General features: G+C 44.6%; 5 protein-coding genes across 6 annotated transcripts in view; 2 read left to right on the top strand and 3 right to left on the bottom strand.

Moving 5' to 3' along the window:
- Positions 1–9,818, top strand: part of LOC126559830 (DNA damage-regulated autophagy modulator protein 1) — a 399,963-nt gene extending 390,145 nt beyond the window's left edge. Inside the window, exons 2-5 of the mRNA XM_050216006.1 lie at positions 7,917–7,984; positions 8,058–8,179; positions 9,129–9,649; positions 9,723–9,818. Coding sequence (XP_050071963.1) covers positions 7,920–7,984; positions 8,058–8,179; positions 9,129–9,649; positions 9,723–9,800 — 786 coding nt within the window. The 5' untranslated portion in view covers positions 7,917–7,919 and the 3' untranslated portion in view covers positions 9,801–9,818. The remainder of the gene's footprint in view (positions 1–7,916; positions 7,985–8,057; positions 8,180–9,128; positions 9,650–9,722) is intronic.
- Positions 1–22,152, bottom strand: part of LOC126560583 (uncharacterized) — a 499,122-nt gene that overhangs the window by 278,510 nt on the left and 198,460 nt on the right. The window lies entirely within an intron of this gene.
- LOC126560131 (BTB/POZ domain-containing protein KCTD8) overlaps positions 1–22,152 on the bottom strand; it is a 346,716-nt gene that overhangs the window by 275,834 nt on the left and 48,730 nt on the right. The window lies entirely within an intron of this gene.
- On the bottom strand, positions 1,156–1,968 carry LOC126559993 (26S proteasome non-ATPase regulatory subunit 10-like). The gene is given in 3 exon segments (XM_050216157.1): positions 1,156–1,734; positions 1,796–1,908; positions 1,911–1,968. Coding segments are annotated over 3 exon segments (750 nt in total).
- LOC126559863 (myb-like protein Q) lies at positions 2,772–5,670 on the top strand. Of its 2 annotated transcripts, none has more exons than XM_050216040.1 (5): positions 2,772–2,977; positions 4,593–4,726; positions 4,817–5,038; positions 5,125–5,223; positions 5,293–5,670. In XM_050216040.1, the coding sequence occupies exons 1-5, from the start codon at positions 2,920–2,922 to the stop codon at positions 5,554–5,556; spliced, it is 777 nt and encodes a 258-aa protein (XP_050071997.1). In that variant the 5' UTR covers positions 2,772–2,919; the 3' UTR covers positions 5,557–5,670. The 2 variants fall into 2 exon arrangements, with proteins under 2 accessions (XP_050071997.1, XP_050072004.1); XM_050216047.1 differs by having other exon boundaries at positions 4,593–4,717.

Raw genomic sequence — 22,152 nt, forward strand, 5'->3', positions numbered from 1 at the left:
TCGTGAAAATCCTGTAACACATCTATTTGTACCAAAACTTGCATTTCACTTAATTTATTTCAAATCTTTCACCTTTGCGCTTTTGGAAATCGTTGCAGGCCGCACACGCACAAATTCATCCAGCATTTCGTCCCATATCTTAAACAACCGCCAATCTTCAATCCGTTCAAATTTAAATGTTTGACGTAGCCCAATGGATTCAAATCTGGTTTTCTCTTTGTAACGACGGCTTCTAGATACGGTTATGGTACGAATTGCCGGCTAAACTTGTGCGGTCTGCAGCGATTTCCAAAGCATCTACGGGGTCGTTATGCTAGTACAAAGGTTAATGATTTGAAATAAATTAAGTGAACTGCAAGTTTTGGTACTAATGGATGCTATTTCAATTCGATTACCATACAAGTTATGAGAGGTGGTTGGCAGGAACGGGTTCAAATCATTAGCCATTTACTGACCGGCGTGACCTACTAGGTCGTTAAGCTAAGAAGAAGACGTCTGCCAGTTCAACAAGCATGCTGGAGGTCCTGGAGATTCCTCTTTTTTGCTCTTCCGCCAAGGACAAACCGTGGCTGGGCTAGAAATATTCGAGATAGTCGTAGAACATTGAAAAGCTTTGCCCGAATGTCTTACCACTCCGGTTGTAGTTTCAATTTTATTAAATTAACAAAGTGTATCACTTCTACAATACCAACCTGTACATATGTGTCTGTGATTTGATTTACATTGATTTTAATGCGTGTTTATGAGAGAGAGAGTGTGCTAAATTGTAACAATGTTTTTAGTTTATTTTGACAAAGTTTACCATTTATTGTAAAACGTTCGGACTCTTTAGTTGCGTCAGCGTCAGGGACGAGGTATGTGAGGTCACAATGTCGTGAAGTAGTAATTTAAGATGAGCGAACGGGAGAAACGCTGCGACGACGGTATGCAAGCAAATAACTAGAATATTAAATTAATAGCGAGCGTCAGACCGGAAGAGGAGACAAACTGCGAATGCGTTTAGGTATAATAAAATATACTTTAACACGTTGTTCGAGTCCGATAATTCCGAGCGTCCGATTGTACATACACACACAAATTTATTTATATTAAAAAAAAAATCCCCCATACCGATGATGACCTTAAGTATTTTTCTTATCCATTAGCGCACAACGGCTAGGAGGTGTCTTCCTGTGCGATGTTCGTTAGTGCTTTGCGTGTGGCATGTGTCGCTAGGTCGAGTGGAGTTTTTTCGTACCGATTTTCTATAAACGACGACGCACCGCCCTTCATTAACCGAACAGCACAAACACGCTGATCTTCCTCGCACGCCAAATGAAGCGGTGTGTTGCCGACACTGTTCGCGAGGTTAGGATTGGCACCGTTCTCCAGTAGCAGCGTGACCAGCTCCTCCATACCGCGGTTCACCGCACGGTGCAGTGGCGTTTCCTTCAATCGGTCCTGTATGTTAACGTTCGCACCGGACTCCACCAGATACCGGGCGACCGGCAGAAAACCTTTCGAACAGGCGTACTGTAGTGCGGAATGGCCGAGCGAATTGCGACTGTCCACCGTAGCACCGCGCAGTACTAGCAGCGTCACGACCGGCAGATGTCCGCCGAGGGCGGCCAGTATAAGTGGGGTGTAGTTAGAGTCATCCTCCGCATCGAGCTGCTCCGGATGGTGATCGAGGATGCATTTAGCAAGCGGTTCCCGTCCACTGAGTGCTGCCCAGTGTATCAAGAGCCGTGCGCACTGCAAGTAAAAACGGAAAACCCCGTTCACAACGAGTAACTTCCCCGGTGGCAAAGCTTACCTCGTCTTTTTGGGTCAAAAGCGATGGAGTTTCTTTCAGCGTGGAAGTAATTTCGTCTTCCGATTTGCGTGTGAACTCGTAGAAAAACATACTTTGGCTACTCATCGTGAGTTTGTTTTGGTTTGGTTCTGCGTTTCCAACTGGCAGTGATAATTGTAAATTCGAGCTGTCATTGCGATGCGTCGTGTGCGTTTGTTTACCGTAAGAATAAACGGCGCGCAAAATCAAAACTTATCATCTATTTTGATCGCGCACGAACCGTTTTGATAATTTTTTCGGTCACAAAAGTTTATAGCTGTCGCACCCATAAATTTTGCAAAATCAATTTTGATCGTGACGCCATTTTGGTACAATTTTCGATCCTGGGGATTCCTCTTAATTTGCTCTTCCTTCTAGTACCCTTGAAGAAGGCTAGAATTATTGAAGAACTCGGCGAAGAACATCGAAACCCATTGTCTTACCACTCCGGCCGATAACGAGCGGAACTCTACCACGGGAAGCCGAATGCAAACGAGGGATCCATCTTCTCGGCCTTCATTAATGCTTGCATACCCGAAACGGTTATGTGCTCTTCGTGTATAGCCAAGCACACTGGGTGGGCTTTCCCGGCAACGGATGTAAACAATCTTCCCCTCTCTCCCAGAACACCATCAACTGCTGGCGGACTGCTACACGAACCAATGCGCTGGAGGTTTTTATACACCAGTCGGGGTTCTTGATGTCCGTGCGTTCGGTGCTGGGTTTCAGTTGAAATCCGTCGATCGGTGCAGGTTGTACTGCTACGTGGCACACTCCTTCTAAAGAAGGCTACCGTCGTTAGCCATTGGTTCGTTTGTACCGTTTGCTCGAACGTGCTGGCCAGCGTCCGTGAAGATATAGTGTATGTTTGTGTTTATCTGTGAATTGAAGAATCTTGCAGAGAAATCATCAAATCTCTAACTCATCCCGCAACCAAACTCAAAATAAGCTTAAACATGGCTGCAGACATGCTGGTGATCATCAATCAACTGGTTGCCTGTTAAACGACGCACCCGCTTACAGTGGATGACGAAGATCTAGTACCCTGGACACAACAGTGGACACATATTGGACGTGGCCCATCACTCTTCCAGCTGCATCAAGACATGCTATCACCTGCCAACCTGGATGAAATCAAGGAACGCATTAGCAAAAATGAAGAAAGTAAGTAAAATGGCATTTTGGCATTCAACATTGCTTTACACTTAGAAATCCTGGCAATCAGACTACATCCGGTATGGGCGTATCCAGCACAGATCATAGCCAAAAAACGTCAATATGTTGTGTAGAATGATGTGCAAATTGTCTCTACACTGTTCCAATAATGTATCCAATGGGTTCCAGTTGTTAGTACAACAGTTCACTCTTACCCCTCATGCTTTGTTATCTTCCATGTCGCAGTAAGACATGGCACCCGCTAATGCGGTAGACAGGCCTCCGGAACGTTTTGTTCTGTAGAGGTATTATTTATGTGTGTTCTGCTTCCGCATCAACCTATTGCCTTTTGTCATTGATCTAACAAACATCTGCATGGGGAAGGCATCTTGGTTAACCTAGGTATAACGCCACGCCAGGTAATAGCAGGCCGTACCTTGCGAAAAAGGAGGTCAGCGTGGTTACGAGGAGTTGGGGCAGGAAAATGGTTTTTGAACAAACATTCCGGTACGATTGCTACATCTCCCACCCTCTGTGGTAGTGGCAGGTCGCGTGCGTGATGTGACTGTTGTAGCGTTTCCTTTTTACGTTGGTGCGAAATGGGCGAACTCCTTCGGGAAGAGTCCTGGGGGTTTTAAGGAGCAGATATGTTTTCAAGTAATTTTTGGGCCATGTGTCACTCACCAAATTCTCCATGTTTCGAAAACTAATTTATATTAGCACATCTTTAATTACAAAAAAGAAACCCTCATCTAGCCCGTGCAGCTAATCGGATATTATTCGAGTGGAGCAAGCTCAGAATAGCGGCTAAGGACTTCCACTAAGTATGAGACTGATAATCAGGTTACGAGGTCAACATAGTAAGGTATGGGAAAACCGTTGTGAGGAGTCGGTAGAGGTTGGGAATGTTCAATTGTTGCCGTGTTATCCCGTGTCATACGCGCCATCGCCAGGGTGGAACCCCAAAAGAAGGGGAGACCTACACCTCCACAAAAGAGAACTATGACAAGGCAAGTATGCTTTGTTAATAGGAGGCATAGACTCCTTTGCATGGGGGTGGTGAGCATGAGCTTTGTTTGCCAAAAATAGTATCTGGCTTCAGGCAGGTAGATTACGCTTTTGCGCGATTTCCAAAAATCTAAAAGGAGAACTAGGGCAACGATGTCATCGAACTGGGTTACTATCATCGCGATTGCTATAGGTCAATGACAAACGGTGCTGCATGATGATCCACTGATGGCATAAAAACAATTATGATTAACTTCTCCGTAAATGGAGAACTCTGCTGCCAACGTCATCTTCGTTGTAACTACGTATTTTACGGTTTGTTAAACATTCCAGAGACCATATCTTCTTATTGCAAAATGGTCTCTGATGAAGTTGTAATGAGCTGGATAATGGTGGTAAACATATTAGCAAGGGATATAGACACGAGGTACATTGCAACATGCTACTTTCATTCATCCAATCGTTGATATGTGATAGACTCCCATAAGTTTTTGAACCATTGGAAAGGGTGGCAAAACTTTGCTAGATGAGCATGCTAAACGCTCATTACTGAAAACTTGGAACGATAAACTTCAAAAGGATAACCTTACAAAAAAATGGATCTATTTCGTTGCAGAAATTAATGTCCTGCAGGCTATCAACAATGTACTGAAGGAGCGTCACGAGATCGAATCCAACTACAAAAATCTAGCGCTCAAGTTCAAGGAGATGCAGGAAGAGGAGGCGCTCCGTCGCGCGAAGGTATGTAGTGTACGTGTACAAAAGTTTGGCCGAATCTTACCGGCACACAGCGGATCGGTAATAGTCTCGAATACGGGAACCCTCTCGCCCTGTTCACAGTTTGATGAAGCGCGCAAAAAGCAGCTGGCCGAACTGCAGGCAAAGGGCGAAGCGCTCTGCCGGGAGAAGGCAAAACTCCAACATCAAATCGAGCACGTCACCTGGCATCTGGAGGGATGCCGTAGGCGTCGCCCATGTTTGGCTCGTCTGCCCGAGAACTGTCCACTGAAGGGTGATGCGCCGAGCTGTTTGCCCCATTCGCCGGAAAAGTTAAAAATCATGGTAAATCCAACATACAGAGACAATACAACTACTTGATGATGAACCTTGGTGACTAACTGTGTACTACACTGTGCATTATATTGCAGGCAAACATGAAAAGCACTGCCGATCATCTAGTGCGAGGCATCATGGACCTACGGAAAAAGATTCACATCGTGCAGGATAAGCTGGAGCATGAAGTGGCGGTAAGTCTTCTGCTCACTTTCTATATTCTCTCTTACTCACCTCTCTTTGTTCCGATGCGATCGTTTTAGCGCAAGAAGGAGATGGAGAAAAAGTTGGCAGAACTGCGGAAGGAGATCTGCCGCCATAACAAGTGTATGCAGCAGCAGCAGCAACAGCAACAGCATCAGCAGCAGCAGCACCACCAGCAACAGCAGCATCACCATCACCAACAGCACGGTCATCACCATCACCATCATCATCATCACACCGTGCCGGCCGGTGGCGGCGGCACTGGAGGACACGGTACGACGTCACTGCCGCCGATTACGAAAAATTGTATCGCTACCAAATAGCAGCGGGTGAATTCCGAAAGCGTCAAGCCCGATCGACACCAGTGTCCGCACGGGAAGTACATCAAGCTGCCGAGAGCAACGTCCAACACGACATCGTGATATCATCACGGTTAACTGGACACTTTTCTTTGGATTGATGGGATGGATGGGAAATACCCCAGGCATCAGTACTTTAATTCAGACATTCGGGACTGCGCTTTTTTGGAATTCAACACCAAGTAATCTAGACGCTTTTTGGTTTTGTTTGACATGCATCGTAACTATGTAATACTTTAAAGCAATCGCATTACAAGGGAGTTGTGTTTGCCACTGCCACTTATTGTTTGTTGTTCGTTAAAAATGGCTTTAGCTGCAAACAAAAGGATCCATAATAGATCCTTTCTTTACTAATCCTCCAACACGAGATTCTTTCGTCGTCGCGTTGTCCTTGCCGACGTTAACAAAATATCATGATTAATGTGTTGCTCGGTATAGTTACCAATAGAAGTAAAATAAGAACAGTTTATCATAGCCCTAATTATGATAGTCGTTATTGTTTTGTGCTCGAAGTAATATAGTTCTATAGCACCGATATATGATTAACCAAAAAAACCGATGCATTAAATGCAAACCACTGCAGGAGAGGAGTACGTTGAGAATTAGACGTGTGCATCTGCATACCGTAACGCTTAGCTCACCTATATATAGCACGGAGAAGAAGTCAGGAGGCTTGTGAGGCGGGTTTCATTAGCACCAATGTATAGTGCAAGTTCGGTGAGTGAGGCTCCTTGATCTTCCTATCTTTTCGAAGAAATGAGTCCTCATGTTATTGGTGGGGGTTTGCTCCTCCTTTCTTACTAGCACTTGAAGAGGACTTCACGCACCCACGCGATCCATAGGAGAACAATACCGATGGGATCTCCAACTCCACATCTTTCGTGTAAGTTACCACCAACCTGGTTCGCTTATTGAAGAAGCAATACGTTAATATTCTAGGGTTCAGGCTAGTTTAACTTCTTCGGAATCTTCTGTCGATTCATTGTACCATTCTTGTTTATCATGTTATGCAAAATCGTTTTTATTCTGAATAAAAGGAAAGGATGCTCTATGCAGTCACTAAATGAGAACAATCACATTCATTTCTGATTTATTATGAACTCGAAAAATGTAAGCTTATAGCTAGGGCACGGCTATTCCGGGTCACTACGCAGTGCAAGGTGAGAGTGTCGGGCATACTACCGGAATAGTTTGAATCTTACCGGGGGTTTGGGGCATTGGGACTGACTCTCCTGTTTTGTTGATCAACATCGCTCTGGAGGGTGTGGTGCGAAGCGCGGACTTCGACATTCGGGACACGATTTTCTTTGGCGACCTGACCTTGCGGGACGGATATCTCCGCCCGGATTGACTATCCCACGTAATTAGGTATCCTCAAAACTGTTTCGCATTTGCGCCTTTACTCCGCCTCAAATTGGACCTACCACACCTCCTTTGCCCACATGGACCGTCATAACGACATTGCAAGACTTCTAGAGTTTGTTGAATCATAGCTCTAGTCATCAGAACCGGTATCCAGGGCGTCCCCACATAATCTAGTCTGACTAGAGTCAACTGCATATTAAAATCAAGTCATGGAAGCCAGAAATGGCAGGCCTAAATCATTCGAAGTTCGCAGTAGTAATTCGTAGTGAAGTTAGGTGATACGACTTAGATTGAAATCGGGAATATTTCCACTAGTTGTTTACCTACAATTTTGGGTATCTTTCCTGTTTATCAAGGAATATAACGTTTTGTTCCTACATAATCTTAGAAACCTACAAAAAAAAAAACACAATCCACAAACCAATAGTCAGCTGTCAGTTTCGTACGTGCGCATTGTTCGCAACTGTCAGCTGTCAATGCGTGGAAAATCGACTGCCGGATGAGTTTCATCAAAACAAAACGCAGAAACGTAAAGTAATCACATCGCAACACAACGGAGCGGTGCTAGCGGGATTGTTTTGCCAACTTGTGAATATCGAAAAAGCAATAGGGAAAGTGTGAGGGCCATCGTTTAAACAAAAACAATCGCCCCAAAAAAGGGGGATTCAGCTGTTCGTACGTCGGAAGCATAAAGTAAAATCCGACTCGTACGATGCGCAACCTAGCGTAACGCCGTAATTGCGCCTAGATTGTTCATCCACAGAGCTGCATGAGTCAGCCGTACGTACAACGCTCACACGCTCGATGGGCAAGTGCATACGGCATTAAACGGGCCGGGTCTTTTTTGTTTTTCCCCGGTCGAGTTTGCATCTCCTTCCCGATTTCTGACGCAGTAGCGTCCGGTGTTTCCCGCCTTCAACCCCATCTGCTTTCTTCCAGCGTACAAAGCTAGGTGCCTCATCATGTCGAAGCTGTACCTACTTCCAATCAGTGTGTTTTTGCTGTTCAACTTCACCTTCATCGGCACGTAAGTGTTTGCGATCTGGCACGGAAAAAAAGGGTTGGCCTCGAGCTAATGCACTTTCCGTTCCGATTTCCAGGTATATTGCTGCCGTACTGCAGGGTCATGTTGTACCGACCGTACCGTACATTAGCGATGCGGCCACCTACTCACCCGAAAGCTGCGTATTTGGACAGTTCATCAATATTGGATGTGTGCTGCGTAAGTGAGAATTATTATTAATTAATATATCGTAGAAACTGGGACTTAAACTAGAGAAACATGAGGGACGAGGAATCACGAAAATGGGAGCAGAAGTTGGCAGCTGGAACTTCCGCTTTTTTTTCTTCTTGGCCTAAGGACCTGCTAAGGTCAAGCTGGCCATCGAATGGCTTACTAGACTTGCCTATACCATGTAGTTGGAAAGTCAGTCCTCAACTACGGGGGATCGGTCGCGGATGTGATTTGTACCTCGGTCATGTTGTGCGAAGACCAGCTAGCTGGGACGTTGCATTCGAATAGGTGGTATGAATCATTAAAAGTCGAACGAGAGTCGTTCCTCCGTCACGCAAGCGACGCGAGGAGAGAGCATAGATAGGAATCAAGGAAAGCAGAGCGGAAACAGCCAGATCATTGGAAAAGAAGCAGGCGATAAAGTATGGCTGGATGTGAGAATTGTGCGTTCTTAGAGACATGAGACTCGGTAATCGGAGTCGGATAGGAAGGATACGAAGGAATTCCATCCGACTGGCCAGCAAAAAATGCCAGACAGCGTTAGCCTACCAAGCTACCGGCGTATTCTCAAGTATAGAACGAATCCAACAACAATACAGGAACCTTAACCTTTATTTCAAAGACCACGTTCTCGGGGGCTTTTGCATTGAAATTTTTCAATAAAATTTAATATAATGGACTACCAGCTTGAAACATTTGGAAAACCTAGAAAAAACATGTTTTCTATCATATAAAAAACAAGATTTTCAAATAAATTTTAATGCAAATATGATGAGTAACACCAGGGATCGTATATCTCTGAGTTGTGTTATCAGTACGCACTTGAAAAAGAAAGTTTTTTCATCACACCACACTTCAAGACAAAGTACTGAGTTTAGTGCCACAAAGCTATTAATCATGCTCGATTTAACTATTCTCTCCTTTTACTTCCTTTTAGTCGGCATCACAATCTACGTCCGCTACCGACAGATACAGGAACTATCCTACCGCCACAGTGACGTCCGGCAGGCACTGGGTCGGTGCAGTGATGTCGCCTTCTGGATTGGCATCGGTTCCTGCTTAGGGATCAGCATCGTCGGTAATTTCCAGGAAACGAACGTACGCATCGTACATTATGTCGGTGCATTTCTGAGCTTCGGGCTCGGTACGGTATACTTCTGGATACAGTCGTACATCTCCTACTACATTCAACCGTACATGGGCTCGATGCAGAAAGCGAACCTCCGCATGGCCCTTTCGGTGATTTGTACCATCTTCTTCATGATTGTCGCCGTGACGGGCGTTATCTCACATATCCTCTTCCGCGGTACGGATCCACGCAAATGGTACCCGTCGGACGGTGGCTGGGAGTATCACGTGGCCAGCTCAATCTCGGAATGGATCGTAGCGACCGCATTCTGCTTCTACGTGCTCACATTTACGGACGAGTTTCGTACGATGCAGTTCGATCATCCACCGGTAAGAAGCGAAACAACAGCAAAAATCTATCTGGCATGAGTGCTTATGCGTTTTGCCTTGTTTCCTTTATTAGCTCATACTGCTGGAAATCGATTCATCGCGAACGTACGAACCGGTGATTAGTGATGCACCGGTTGCCGTTATCTCGTGATTTGAATCGCTACACGACGGTGACTATGCGAGTATGCGAGTATCAACACCCAGTCTTAGCCGAACCGCCGGGCCCGATAAGCATGAGAACGCCGATGATGTGGATGATGATGATGATGGTTACCGACACAATCACCGCCAGGTACGCTCCTTCAGTGATACTGATCTCAAACTACTGTGCCGGCGCTGTTCCGAGCCAGTATCGTCAGATGGAAGGCGCCGGTCGCCGGTCGCGGGCAAACGCCAGGAAACGGTACTACGGCCGGGTACGGTGACGGCAACAACCACCACCACCAGCATCATCGTGCGTCACGAGCGAACTTCCGGGCGTAGCGTCCCAAACCCGCCCGGTACCACCGGGAAGCTGGGCTCGCTGACTCTGCCACTAATGCTAGTTGCACTGATGGAAGCTTTACACTCTCTTACCCTTTACTTTAGTGACAGCTTGCGTCAAAGTTACATTTGATTGCGGGGCTTTTCTTTGTGTTTCTTTGCACCATCACTTTTTCTTTGATATTCTATACCAGTAGCATGGGTTCTAATCAGAATCAGGATTCAATGTGCGCTAATCATTATTCTAACTTTTGTTATAAGTGTAAAGGTTTTTTTCCTTTGTCCTATCTTACCGCCACGGAGCGTTAGTGTTAGGAAACGGTTTGAGGAGTGAAGATATCGCTGAATCGAAACTGTGAACTGTGGTATAGTGACTAATAGGTTATGCAATTATGCTCTAATTACGAAATAAACGGTATCCCTCCCGGCATTGGAACAAAAACACATTCTCCTCAGCCTACTAGTAAGTCAATGTCGACGAGTCACGATGAGTGTGGAATTCCCCGCACTTACGCGTTTGTTTATTACCCTCGAAAGATAAGAGATGACATGATTCGTGCTTGTAATCGTGTATGGACGAGGATGAGATCATTTGTACTCTAGCCATATTCGGTGTAATAACGGATGAAATCGTTAAAAAACTGACCATAGTCGTCCGCTTGAAAATGAACACATTCCTTTACGTCGAGCAAAGTTGCAACCGTCCAATACATTTAGTATTTAGCCCAGACTACTCAGTGAAAGATGCTTTGAAAGCGTTAAGCTCGTTAAGAAATCTTACGAAAATTCTCTTGGTTTATTGGGCCTCTCGTTACTTTATCGCTGGATACCACAAATTTTGTTTCCGAAGGGTCGTTTTTTTGATAGGCTTTTCCTACCTTACTAGCAGTATGTTCGCCCATGTAGCAGTGTATCCATGACGAGCATCTAAAGAAAAACTTTTTTGAGTTGAGTTAAACTTCGACCAAGAATAGACATAAAAACGATCCTCTAAGCACCATCAAAGAATTTAAATGAGAATTTCAATAGAGACGGCAATCTTTGAAGCATAATTTACACGCTTAAATTTTCGTTTGCTAGTGTGAGTGGTTAAAGAAAAATCTTCGATGTAAAATTAAGCATCAAAAAAGTCTTAAAATTCACATATTAGAAAGTACAAAAAGAAAGTCGGTGACAATGTTTTTTCAACCATTTTAATGTAAAACTTGTATGAAAATTATTAAATGACTACATATGTTCATTTTAACGGCAGGCCCTGAGACGTTGTTAAATAAACGATCGTCAAAAGTGTTTGCGATACACATTTACGGTCATCTATACTATTGCGATGAGGAATGGTCGTATGTAAATAAACCATCGTTTATTTGAACAGAAATGAATACCTAGATGAATTCGTTTTAACCAAAATGTACTTTTAGCGACGGTTAAAATTTGTTGCACCTTTTGTGATTCCAGATATTGTTTTTGGTTGAAAATTAGCGCTATGAATCAGACTCCTAAGAGTGATAGCAACTTGATAAGTAATTCTTTCCAAAATCAATTCCAAACTAGTCATACTGTTATGATGAACAGCTGTCGCTAATACCTGAGGCAACGAGAAAGATAACATTATCATTCGTTAGTGAGTCTGTTAGATGACCGTCCGATAGCATAGAGCTAGCGTAGTCGCTTGCTTGCACAAAGAGATCAGTACCAAATCTCTCATCCCCCACCACACCATGTCATCGAGTGGGAATACATGGTGGTAGGTCAGGACTTCTCGAGAGAGCTGTGCTTAAAAGCACAGCTCTTGAAAAAGATCAGAAAAACTAAGGTAGATATCTACCCTAGATTGGGTGGGGGGGTAGGTTGTGTGGGGGTCAACATCCAACCACTAATGGAGCGCGCGCGATCCTCGGCTCTTCCTCTCTCTATTTCCTTCTGAGGGCGTGTGACTGTTTTTATTTTTTGGGTCGATCAGCTGATGGTCGCGCCCTTGAATGATCATATGATCTTCTTCAAACACCATCACTACCTACCCGGTCCCAGTTTTCATTCATGAGTTGTGCTCAACCAACACAGTGCGTCACACCGAGCGCGTCAGTGTCAAGCAGACGATCCGCTTAGTGGTTTGGGCGGGGAGGAAGGAGGTGTCCGGTAAAGCAAGGCAAACCACTGGTGTTGTTAATTTCGCCAAATTATACTCACAAATACATGTACGCACACAAGACGGTGGTTTAGGTGAGAACAACACAGCGGCTCAGTTCGACAGTGACCGAAGACGCAGTAGGCCGTGTATCAGCTACTAGTGAAAGATAGTCGTGCAAAGCTTTCTGTTCAATTTGGTGGTGCGTTCTGGGGCAGCGAAAGGTAAGTTTCTTTTTTATTCTCTATGTCATAATCACTGGTACTTGTACGCGTGTGTTCGGTTTGTGTGTGTGTGTGTCGATCGAAGAGAGACATGCAATGGCGATAAGGAAGCCATTTTCTTATCAGTGTATACACGGCGTCCTCCCGGTTTTATTTCTAGATTATGCCAAAATGGTGTCTTATAGAGATAGCTCAATGTAATGGCTACTTTAGTGAATAATTTGTTGACTACAGCAGTAGGATCTGCAGAGCTGGTGATCATAACTTAACACACCTGGTAGAAAAGTATGAGTGCGATGGAAAGTCGGCAGCGATGAAGATGAAGCGTGAGAGACCACAACGCAGATCCAATCGCTCGCAGACTCTCATATGAGCTCATACCGCAGAACCTGCGCAGTGGAGATTTTGTGCCGCAATCGAACATCTAGCTAAGCTCCACCGTAAACATTCTCATACACCCGGGACTAGTATGCGAAGATGTGTAGCGTCCATCTTTGATGATTTATATTTATTGCTTTTTGACAAACTTGTTTTTTTGGTTGGTAATTTTTTTTGTTTAACTCGCTCCTGCCTATTCCGCTTCAGCTTTGTTATCACATTCCAGCGACGCTGGTGGTTTTTCGTGGGCGAATGTGTGTGTGTGTGCTTCGGCTCAACACTGTACGGCAAGTGGTGAGATGTTAATTTAATCAACAGTTCGCTTTTGCCCCGGCATACGCTACAACTGAAACGAAACGAAATTGCGAAGCGTTTCGACGGTTTATCAGCAACGGACAACGGCCAGTCTGTTGTGGTGACGTCAAAAGAAGTCGCTTGCGTGTTGAGCATTATTGTGCTATACTTGAGATTCCAAGCGAGGGATTCATTCTAGAATCAAAAATCGTTTTTGTGTTTTTGGTGAATGCCTGATCAAAACGTACTGAGTGACTTGGTGCGTACTGAGGAACAGTTAGTGAATGGAAATTTGTTTGCTAATGAGATTTTTGTCGTCATGGATAGTTTGCTGTAGCTCTCATGCGATCCCGGAGTTTGATATCGGAGTCCTTATGCAGGATTCCTAACAACAATGCCTGTTGGATTCAAATATCATCCAGATCGTTGCATCCCTTATTGAGGACTGACTATCCAACTATGTGGTATCGGTAAGTCTAGTAAGCCAATCGATGAACGGCGTGACCTAGTACGTCGTTTAGCCGGGATATTGGAAGAAGTAGCCTAAGCTCTCGAGGCTTTATAGCGTCAAATAGAAGTGAAGAAGTGGATGAGATTTTAAACATGTAGAAATACAACACTTTGAGGGGGTCAGATGGCCTACGCCCTGCTGCGGGTGAATCGAAGTCACCGAAAGCCAATATTAGCAGGCCAAGATCTCTAGAGGTTGTAGAGCCAAAGAAGTTGAAGAAGAGAGAGAGAGAGAGAGAGAGAGAGAGAGAGAGGGAGAGAGAGAGAGAGAGAGAGAGAACTCTTTAAGAACTCCTCCTCAAAAGAGTTAACAATCCAATCCATCTCTACGATATCGCACCGCCTCTTACAGAATCAATAGCTTGAATGACTCATAGCTGTATAAACGTCTGTTGAGAATAGAAGGACGAAATAGTCGAGAGAATTTGCTACGAGAGCATTACCGATTATACTAATTGGACCAACCTCTACCGAAATATTCCACTAGATAAGCTTTTCTTTTCGTTTCTCAGGTTATTCAACAATAAATTCAATATTTTCCTTACCATTCCACTACTTGCAGTGAAATAGCTATCTTTTCATGCGATTCTACGAAACCTAGAATTATACCCAAACCGTCGCGTTTGTTGGTACCTCCGGACACGACTAAATCGAGTGTACTTTCGAGCATATAGAAATTCATCTGCACTGTAAGACTCGGATGACTAGCGCACGTGGTTTTTTGTTTGCTTCCAAAAACAGATATCTACCAAAACAAAAAAAATCCCACAAACGATTTAGCCCCTTCCTTCTAGCCCTCGGCTTGCTTTCCACTCATGCTCCTACCATGCTCGGCCGAATGTACAGAACGTACGTGCCCTTTGCAATATCTCGGAACCGAATCATCTGCGGCATCATTTACCGTGGACCGGGGACTGTAGAAATTGTTGAATAATTCAACAGCTGATTCGAAACCGTCCATACAGATGGTTTCGGTGAGGATGCTGTTGCCGAAGCGTCAGCATCCGGGCCACGAAACCGGTGCAACGTTGCTCGTAAAGTTAAACATGTTTCATTTCGACCCTCGGTCCACGGCAACACATTCACAGATGCGCGTCTTGAAAGCGCAGGCGAAAACAAAAAAAAAGGTGTAGTGAAGACTCGTCGCTTCAAGCCGCACTGCCAAAGCGATAAAAAAAAAACCGACCCAGGAAACAGGAAACGTGTCGGGCATACGGAAAGCTACGGGGCTTTACTTGTACACTTTTCTCCAAGCGTACAAATCAGTATCCGGACTCCGCTGGGTCCTGGGATGGCTGGGGTGGGCGAGGCTCTGTTTCCGAATGGAGATGGATTGAGTTGTCATAATTTTTGGAGCGCCTCTTGTTTGATGTAGCGGTTTTATCCGGCTGCTAACAAAAACCCATAAATATCGCAACTAAACCAAACGGTGCGGGATGGGATGAGGAGATAAAGACCACAAGGAACGGGAAATGTGAAACAAAATACGTTTGATTGGTGGTTGTAAAATGATATACCCTTGGCATGGGAGGATAAGTGAATTTAATTTATCTTTTAATTTTTTTTAAAGAGATTTTTTTTGAGACTTTAGTACCGCCGTTTCCCTCCGGTAGTTTCCACCAATAACGCGCTGCTGCATGTAATTATTTTCTGGGGATTGCGATTGGAATTGGGCAATTAAATCTGATCGGAAATTGTAACCAGCCTACCGCCGACGGCTTTTAAATCCCTAACGGAAACATAGAATTGCGTCTTAGCTCAACAGCCTAAGATGTTGAAGGCGAAGTAGTCGAGGAGGTACTCTACACCCGTAGCTCTATCGCAAGTTAAAGACACTAGGACCGCTCATGTCACAAAGTTAAATAGCTCCAGTAAAAGGCAAATGTAAATTTTGCTGGAAAACAAAATAGGCTTTAAAGTGGGTTCAACATTTACTCCACTTCAAAGCAAAGCCTTTTCCCCGAGCGAACTCCCGGACGGAGCTGGGATGCTTGGAAACGTTACCGTTGGCATCACTATCTGCAGCTTCACACCTTAGACCTTCTTATCATTTTCATCGGCGCAGCATTTATGAATTAAAATCAATATTATGCCGCTGCTGCTCTGCTTCAATGTCTTCTCCGCTACAACGTTCGGCGAAGCAACTTGACATAAAATTGAATGAAGAACATAGTTAAGAGCTTAGTGTCGTGGGAGGTTAAGGTGAAGAAGAAGAAAAAAAGCAGGAAACACAGGACGACTAGCGAAGGGTGGTAAGGGAGAAGAAGATGAGGATGGGTACCGGGGGGGGTTTCATCTCCCAATTCATCCAGATGCGTATCGAGTGTTCTTCGGTATCGTCTGCGGCTGGCAGTTGATAATGGCAATAAAATGTCAATTTCTCGCTTCACTACACCTCGGGACTGGAAAGAAATGGCAGCAGCAGGTAGTATTTGGTGGAGCTGTTTGAGAGAGAGAGAGAGAGAGAGAGAGAGAGAGAGAGAAAGAGAGAAAGAGGGGTGGTGAAAAGGATAAATGAGGCGGAAGGGTAAGAGAGCTCTTAACGAGTACACCTGTAACACGGTGGAGATGATGGTATAGAATTTTAACGCAACATTTTAACCTTCCGAGATGAGATTACGAGAGAAAAGTAGGCGCACAGTGGGTGTAGCTGAAGGTTAATGGGTGGATATTTCACCTATGTGTTGTAATCGACAGTGTGAGGCTTAAGTTATTGTTTGACGAATTCTGACATTAATCCTAAGTATTATCAAAGATGCATTAGAAATTAATCAGTAAGGCCCTCTGTTGGAAATAGTTAGTTTTGTAAGTATTCTTTAAATTCGACTAAAGGCTGCAGGAGTCCTCTATACTGTTCGATCGTTGTCTTCTGCCAGTTCAATATCCTGGCTATCACTCCATCTGAAATTGGACCTACAACATCTCATTTGTTTTGCTCTACGGCCTAAAAAGACTCTACGGGTTGAGTCTTACAATGTCATTCTCATGATAAGAGCACCCTGCCAGAGACTCTATCTCTCTATCTCACTCAATGAGCCTGATTCGCTGCCCAATAGAGAGGTATGCTTCTGCTTTATAGGATAGCTTAACTAAATGATACCTGTGACATAAGTGTATCCCAGCACCTGGGTGGACTTATAGATAATGTTTCTTGAACTTTTCACCTCCCAGTCTTGGATGGCTTTCGCTAAGCGGTCAAGTTATTGATTGTTCCTTTCTAACCAACTTATTATAAAATAACTCAACTACTTTACCGACAAAATTGTCCACCGCTTAGCCCACCGTACATGACGCCGACTGTAATTTAAAACCAATATTGTGCCACATTTTAAAGCTCGCACGGGCAGGGCAGAATGATTCGAGATATGCAGGTTATAATGGCGACCGACTACACCTTCCTTTGCCGGCAGAGGTATTTTGTTTGATCCATCTGCCTTGCAAGCGGGGCGATAAAAAGGGTCCATTTCATTCGGACAATCTCATCCCAAAAATCTGGCTCTAATCCGTGAACTAATCATCGGGAAATTCTCCCACACTTCCGGTACAAAGCGAAGCCATTTGCCACTTAATTATTGTCAATCTCGGTGCGTAATACCGTTGTTTTAGCATGGTAGATGAAAGGATCCTTTTGATTTAAGTATTCACAAATACTTTTTTTTAGTGACTTTGCTTCGATGTACAGACGCTGGTGGTTCGGGTGATGCTGAATGAGCTACTTCCATTTTCACATCCACCGGAAGGCTTTTTTTTGCCTAATCCGGTTTCCGCTTTAAGAGACCAGCAGGTACCTCTATCAGGAAGGCTAGAAAAACAGGTACGGAAGGCTTGGAGTTTATCGCCTAGAATCTGGAATATCGATCCGAATCCTTTACATCTTGCATCCCAGCTGGAGATGGTTCCGGTTGCGTGCGTCTTGTTTCGGGTGTTTGTCTTGTGGAACACGTGTGCGTGTGTGTATGTTGGTATATGTGTTGATAGCCCGTGCAAAAAGGATATGTGTGTTATTTTGGATGCGTGCCGAAAAGTTGTAGCGCCTGGGAAATCTCAACACGCTAGCTCAACAGGGCTTTTTACGATAATTAGGCGAGGTGGCACAATCTATAGCTGAAAGAGAGTGCGCGCTCGAGAGAGAGAGATAGGTCTCAAGACTTCTCGGGATGTTTTGGAAGACGTGCTTCAGCTTTCTGTTGCACGGGACCTTGCCACGGCAAAGATGATTGTAACTTGTCTAAGAATATTGACCCGAAAGGATTGATTAGTGCCTGTGGGATTGGGATGTTCTCACACTCATCATCAACCGCCCAAAAGTTGGGCTTTTGATGTCGTCTTTATGCAAGTAGCAACGTGCGCCGCAGGGAACTGGTTAACTTTACCAAAGCTAACCGTGTTTCGGACAAACCCGAACAGGAGCCAAAGGATACAGAACTTTGATTGTGGATTGAAGATTTATACAATTTTTCCGGAGCCAGCTTGCTCGAGATATGCAGGAAAAAAATCTTTCATGTGAGTTCTAGATTACGTACCAACGAAACGGTAAGGAATTCGTGAGAAAAAACATCACGCGGGTGTCTTCACTCGCCACTTCCTACCAGTTCGGAGGAGTATAAGTTTTTTTTTGTTTCGAGAGAGATAAAATTGATCTTTTCTGCTCTTTTTTCCTCGGTGGTTTAGTGTGGGTTTAAAGCTTTTTAGAATGAAGTGGAACAGTTTTAAATCATTATTTCATCCAGGCCAAGGGAAGGCGATGTCCGGTGCGAATGGAATAGACGGATGGATGTAGAAACTCATAATTAAACTTCACTGTCCATCGTTTGATGAGGACGGTTACCAGAAAGACAGGAAAAAAAATATAGAAACACACAGACACATATACCACCTCCACCGGATAGGTTGTTCCTTCCATTTGCGGCAGTACTTTTCGGTGGTGTTTGCATTTGCTTTGTTGAAACTTTTAATTAGATCTACATTTTAGTTTTAAATCCCTTACGGCGTGGTCTGATTTTAGGGCGGGTCTGTCGACGGAGTGGTAGCTTTTCGAAAAGCTCATTTAATACAATCGTGTACACCATAGATAAGAGACTTCCATCATCCTTCACAGGGTTTGCCTACTGGACGCATAGTCATGTCATTCCTCTTGGAAGCGAACTCTTGGACGAGGACTCTTGGACGAGGACTCTTGGACGAGGACTCTTGGACGAGGACTCTTGGACGAGGACTCTTGGACGAGGACTCTTGGACGAGGACTCTTGGACGAGGACTCTTGGACGAGGGCTCTTGGACAAGGACTCTTGGACGAGGACTCTTGGACGAGGACTCTTGGACGAGGACTCTTGGACGAGGACGCTTGGACGAGGACTCTTGGACGAGGACTCTTGGACGAGGACTCTTGGACGAGGACTCTTGGACGAGGACTCTTGGACGAGGACTCTTGGACGAGGACTCTTGGGCCAGGACTCTAGGACGAGGATTCTTGGACGAGGACTCTTGGACGAGGACTCTTGGACGAGGACTCTTGGACGAGGACTCTTGGACGAGGACTCTTGGACGAGGACTCTTGGACGAGGACTCTTGGGCCAGGACTCTAGGACGAGGATTCTTGGACGAGGACTTTTGGACGAGGACTTTTGGACGAGGACTCTTGGACGAGGACTCTTGGACGAGGACTCTAGGACGAGGATTCTTGGACGAGGACTCTTGGACGAGGACTCTTGGACGAGGACTCTTGGACGAGGACTCTTGGACGAGGACTCTTGGACGAGGACTCTTGGACGAGGACTCTTGGACGAGGACTCTTGGACGAGAACGCTTGGATGAGATTTCTTGGATGAGAACGCTTGGATGAGATTTTTTGGACAAGGAATTTCGGATGAGGACTGTATAACGAAAACTCTTGGACGAGTTAAACTGTCGTGAATCTGATGTTTAATTGTTCAAGTTGACTGTGACTTGATTTCCATAATGCTTTAGGCACCCGGACGCTTATCTAATCACCTGGTAAACTCTGTATTCCCGATACCAACCCAATAGAATGACAGCAAGCGTGCTACAGCGTGTACACAAGTACCCCGTTTCCACGGCACTTGAGAAGCAATTGAAAGGCAACACATTTTGATTGATTGATGTTTGCCCCCTCCCAATCCCTATTCCCCCCCCCCCCCCCCCAAAGCTACGGGGATAGTAAAAGATAACACTAGACGACAGAGGTGGGCTTCGTCGATAATAAAGTAAAGCTCGTCCGTCGCGTTACTTGAGCTGGCTGGCTATAATTCAAACCAAGCTGCCGGAGGGGAAGAAAAGATCGCGGCAAAGATTGTTCATAATTAAATTGTTTGCACCCCTCGCACCTAGCCTATTCGCTCGTGTCCTTCCTGGTGTTTGATGATTGTGTGCGAAACTTTGTATCCGATAGCGGATAGAAATTGAATCCTTTCGCTCTCGGGTGTGGGTTTCAAGATCGGGCTGATCGGATAACGGCAAGATGGAGATGACACCGGGAGGGGGCGCGGGTTGGTAATAATAAGTCAACCCCACCGAAGGAAAAACCCTTTTCGATGAGTTCGATCATGAATTAGAGTGTACCCCGGGCAAGTGAAGTAAAGGAAGGTTGCTTTTCTTTTTATGGGAAAAAAGGTTCTTAACGAAGGGTTAAGGTACTGTTTGGATACGGTATTTTGTGTGGTTGTGTGTATGTGTGCGCGCGCCAAGGGTGCTGAAATATGGAGCACATTAATTTCAGCATCGGCTACTTCAAACCATAGCGAATTGTCACATTATTTAAATAAACTTCTCAATAGTTTAAAAAGTTGGTAAACAATTATTTTTGTTACATCTTACCACTTTCCTTCCCCCATCCCTCGCTTTCTTTCTAGATGGTAGACGTGAAAAGAGGCCTGACCACTCCACTTCACCTCTCCCCAATCTCCTCCTTACATCCTTGCGACACATGCTTGATGTGTCTGCGAATAGAATTTTCCGGTCGAGGCGAAATTCAATTACCTGATAAGGTCAACCCAGCTGTCAGGACAAGTAACCAACGATGGCGAGTCCTTTTCTCGGGGACTTTTTCTATCCCGCCCGACTTTGACATCTTTTTCGCTAAGGCTTTTCCTGTTCGATCGTGAAAAGGAAGAAAAGAGAAAAAAGCAGGGCAAAGTGCAAAAGGGAATGACATAAAGAAAAAAAGCTCCAGAAAATAATAAGCGATAAGCTTTGGGCAAGTAGTGGACGACATCTGGCGTTGCGACACACATACAGGCATACAGTAGGCCTAGATGTAAAGAAAGTTGTCTTGTAATCTTCGGTGAAGCCATCTTTTTGTGATACTGTTGCTGTTGTTCAAACATATTTTGCTTCAATTTAGAGAGGAAAAACAAATCGTTTTTTGTTTTCGTTGTCATAGAGTTAACTTACTGGATGTCTTGGTGCCGTGACCAGGAAATCTACAATCGTGAGAGATTAAAAAAGTGCCCAAAATCGCTTCTCTCTTACCGGTTTTTCTTCCCATGCATTGATCCGTGCTGCGAGGTAGATCTTTTGGAATGGCAATTTTTGCCGATGGAAAGTGTCACCTTACTTCGTGTCTTTCTCCGTGCATGCTCACCTCCATCCTCCACATTCTTGATCCAATATTCATGCTTTCGTTTCTGGTTCGCGGACACCGTGGGACAAAGTTCAAAATTTGCATGATTAATGAGTGTGCAAATATCTCATTTCTTGGCTCGGCTTTACTTTTGGCCTTTTTTTTTTTGACTTTGTTTAGATTCCGTTCACCCGACCGTTCTACACGGCAAATTTCGGCAAAAATGCGAGAAATCGAAACACACACCTCACCCAACGCTTTTTGGAAAGGAAAAAGGGGGGGGGGGGGGGGGGGAAGGGAAATAAATTTTGATTTGTGCGTTTCTTCGCTTTTCTTTTTCGGATCACTCGCTTTCTCACGTCGCTGTTGCGCTTTATTTTAAAAATGCTCGTGTGTGTGTGTATCCGTGCTTGAGTGTTTTTCCTAAGCGTTCTCCGCATGCTTCTCGGGTACGGAGGTTTGGCGAGCTGGAAACTCATTTTTCATTTTCCTTGCGACCCGTTTTGCCAACAGCAAGCCCGGCCGCCGCATGAAGCGAGTCAGCAACAGTTGGTGAAAATGATTGCTAATTTGCCACCGTGACACCGTCGGCCCTCCTGGGGGTGACAGGTCACTTTTTTCGTGGCTGCCAGTTGGGTTTTTGTGTGTGTGTGTTTGAATATTTTGTTTCATCTTGTATCGATTAGCCGGTGCCAATCATGCTTCTTCACTCTGAATTGAGTGCAGTTGGAGAGGTTTTTTTTTGTGGCGAACCATTAACTATTAGCTTTTTGCGTAATCGTACTGTGATGTATTGTTAATGCGTGATGTTAAAGATGTAGTAAATGATAATGAGTTGCATTTAATCATGTCTCTTAATATTGATAAGAAAAAAAAAGATTAAATTAGTAATTGAATTTATTTTTACCAT

Source organism: Anopheles maculipalpis, chromosome X, assembly GCF_943734695.1.
Source record: "Anopheles maculipalpis chromosome X, idAnoMacuDA_375_x, whole genome shotgun sequence".
Lineage (NCBI taxonomy): Eukaryota > Metazoa > Arthropoda > Insecta > Diptera > Culicidae > Anopheles > Anopheles maculipalpis.

Coding starts and splice junctions, on each gene's coding strand:
- LOC126559863 (XM_050216040.1), top strand. CDS start 2,920: ATGCTATCACCTGCCAACCTGGATGAAATCAAGGAACGCATTAGCAAA. Junction 2,978..4,592: donor CATTAGCAAAAATGAAGAAA/GTAAGTAAAATG, acceptor ATTTCGTTGCAG/AAATTAATGTCCTGCAGGCT. Junction 4,727..4,816: donor GTCGCGCGAAGGTATGTAGT/GTACGTGTACAA, acceptor CCCTGTTCACAG/TTTGATGAAGCGCGCAAAAA.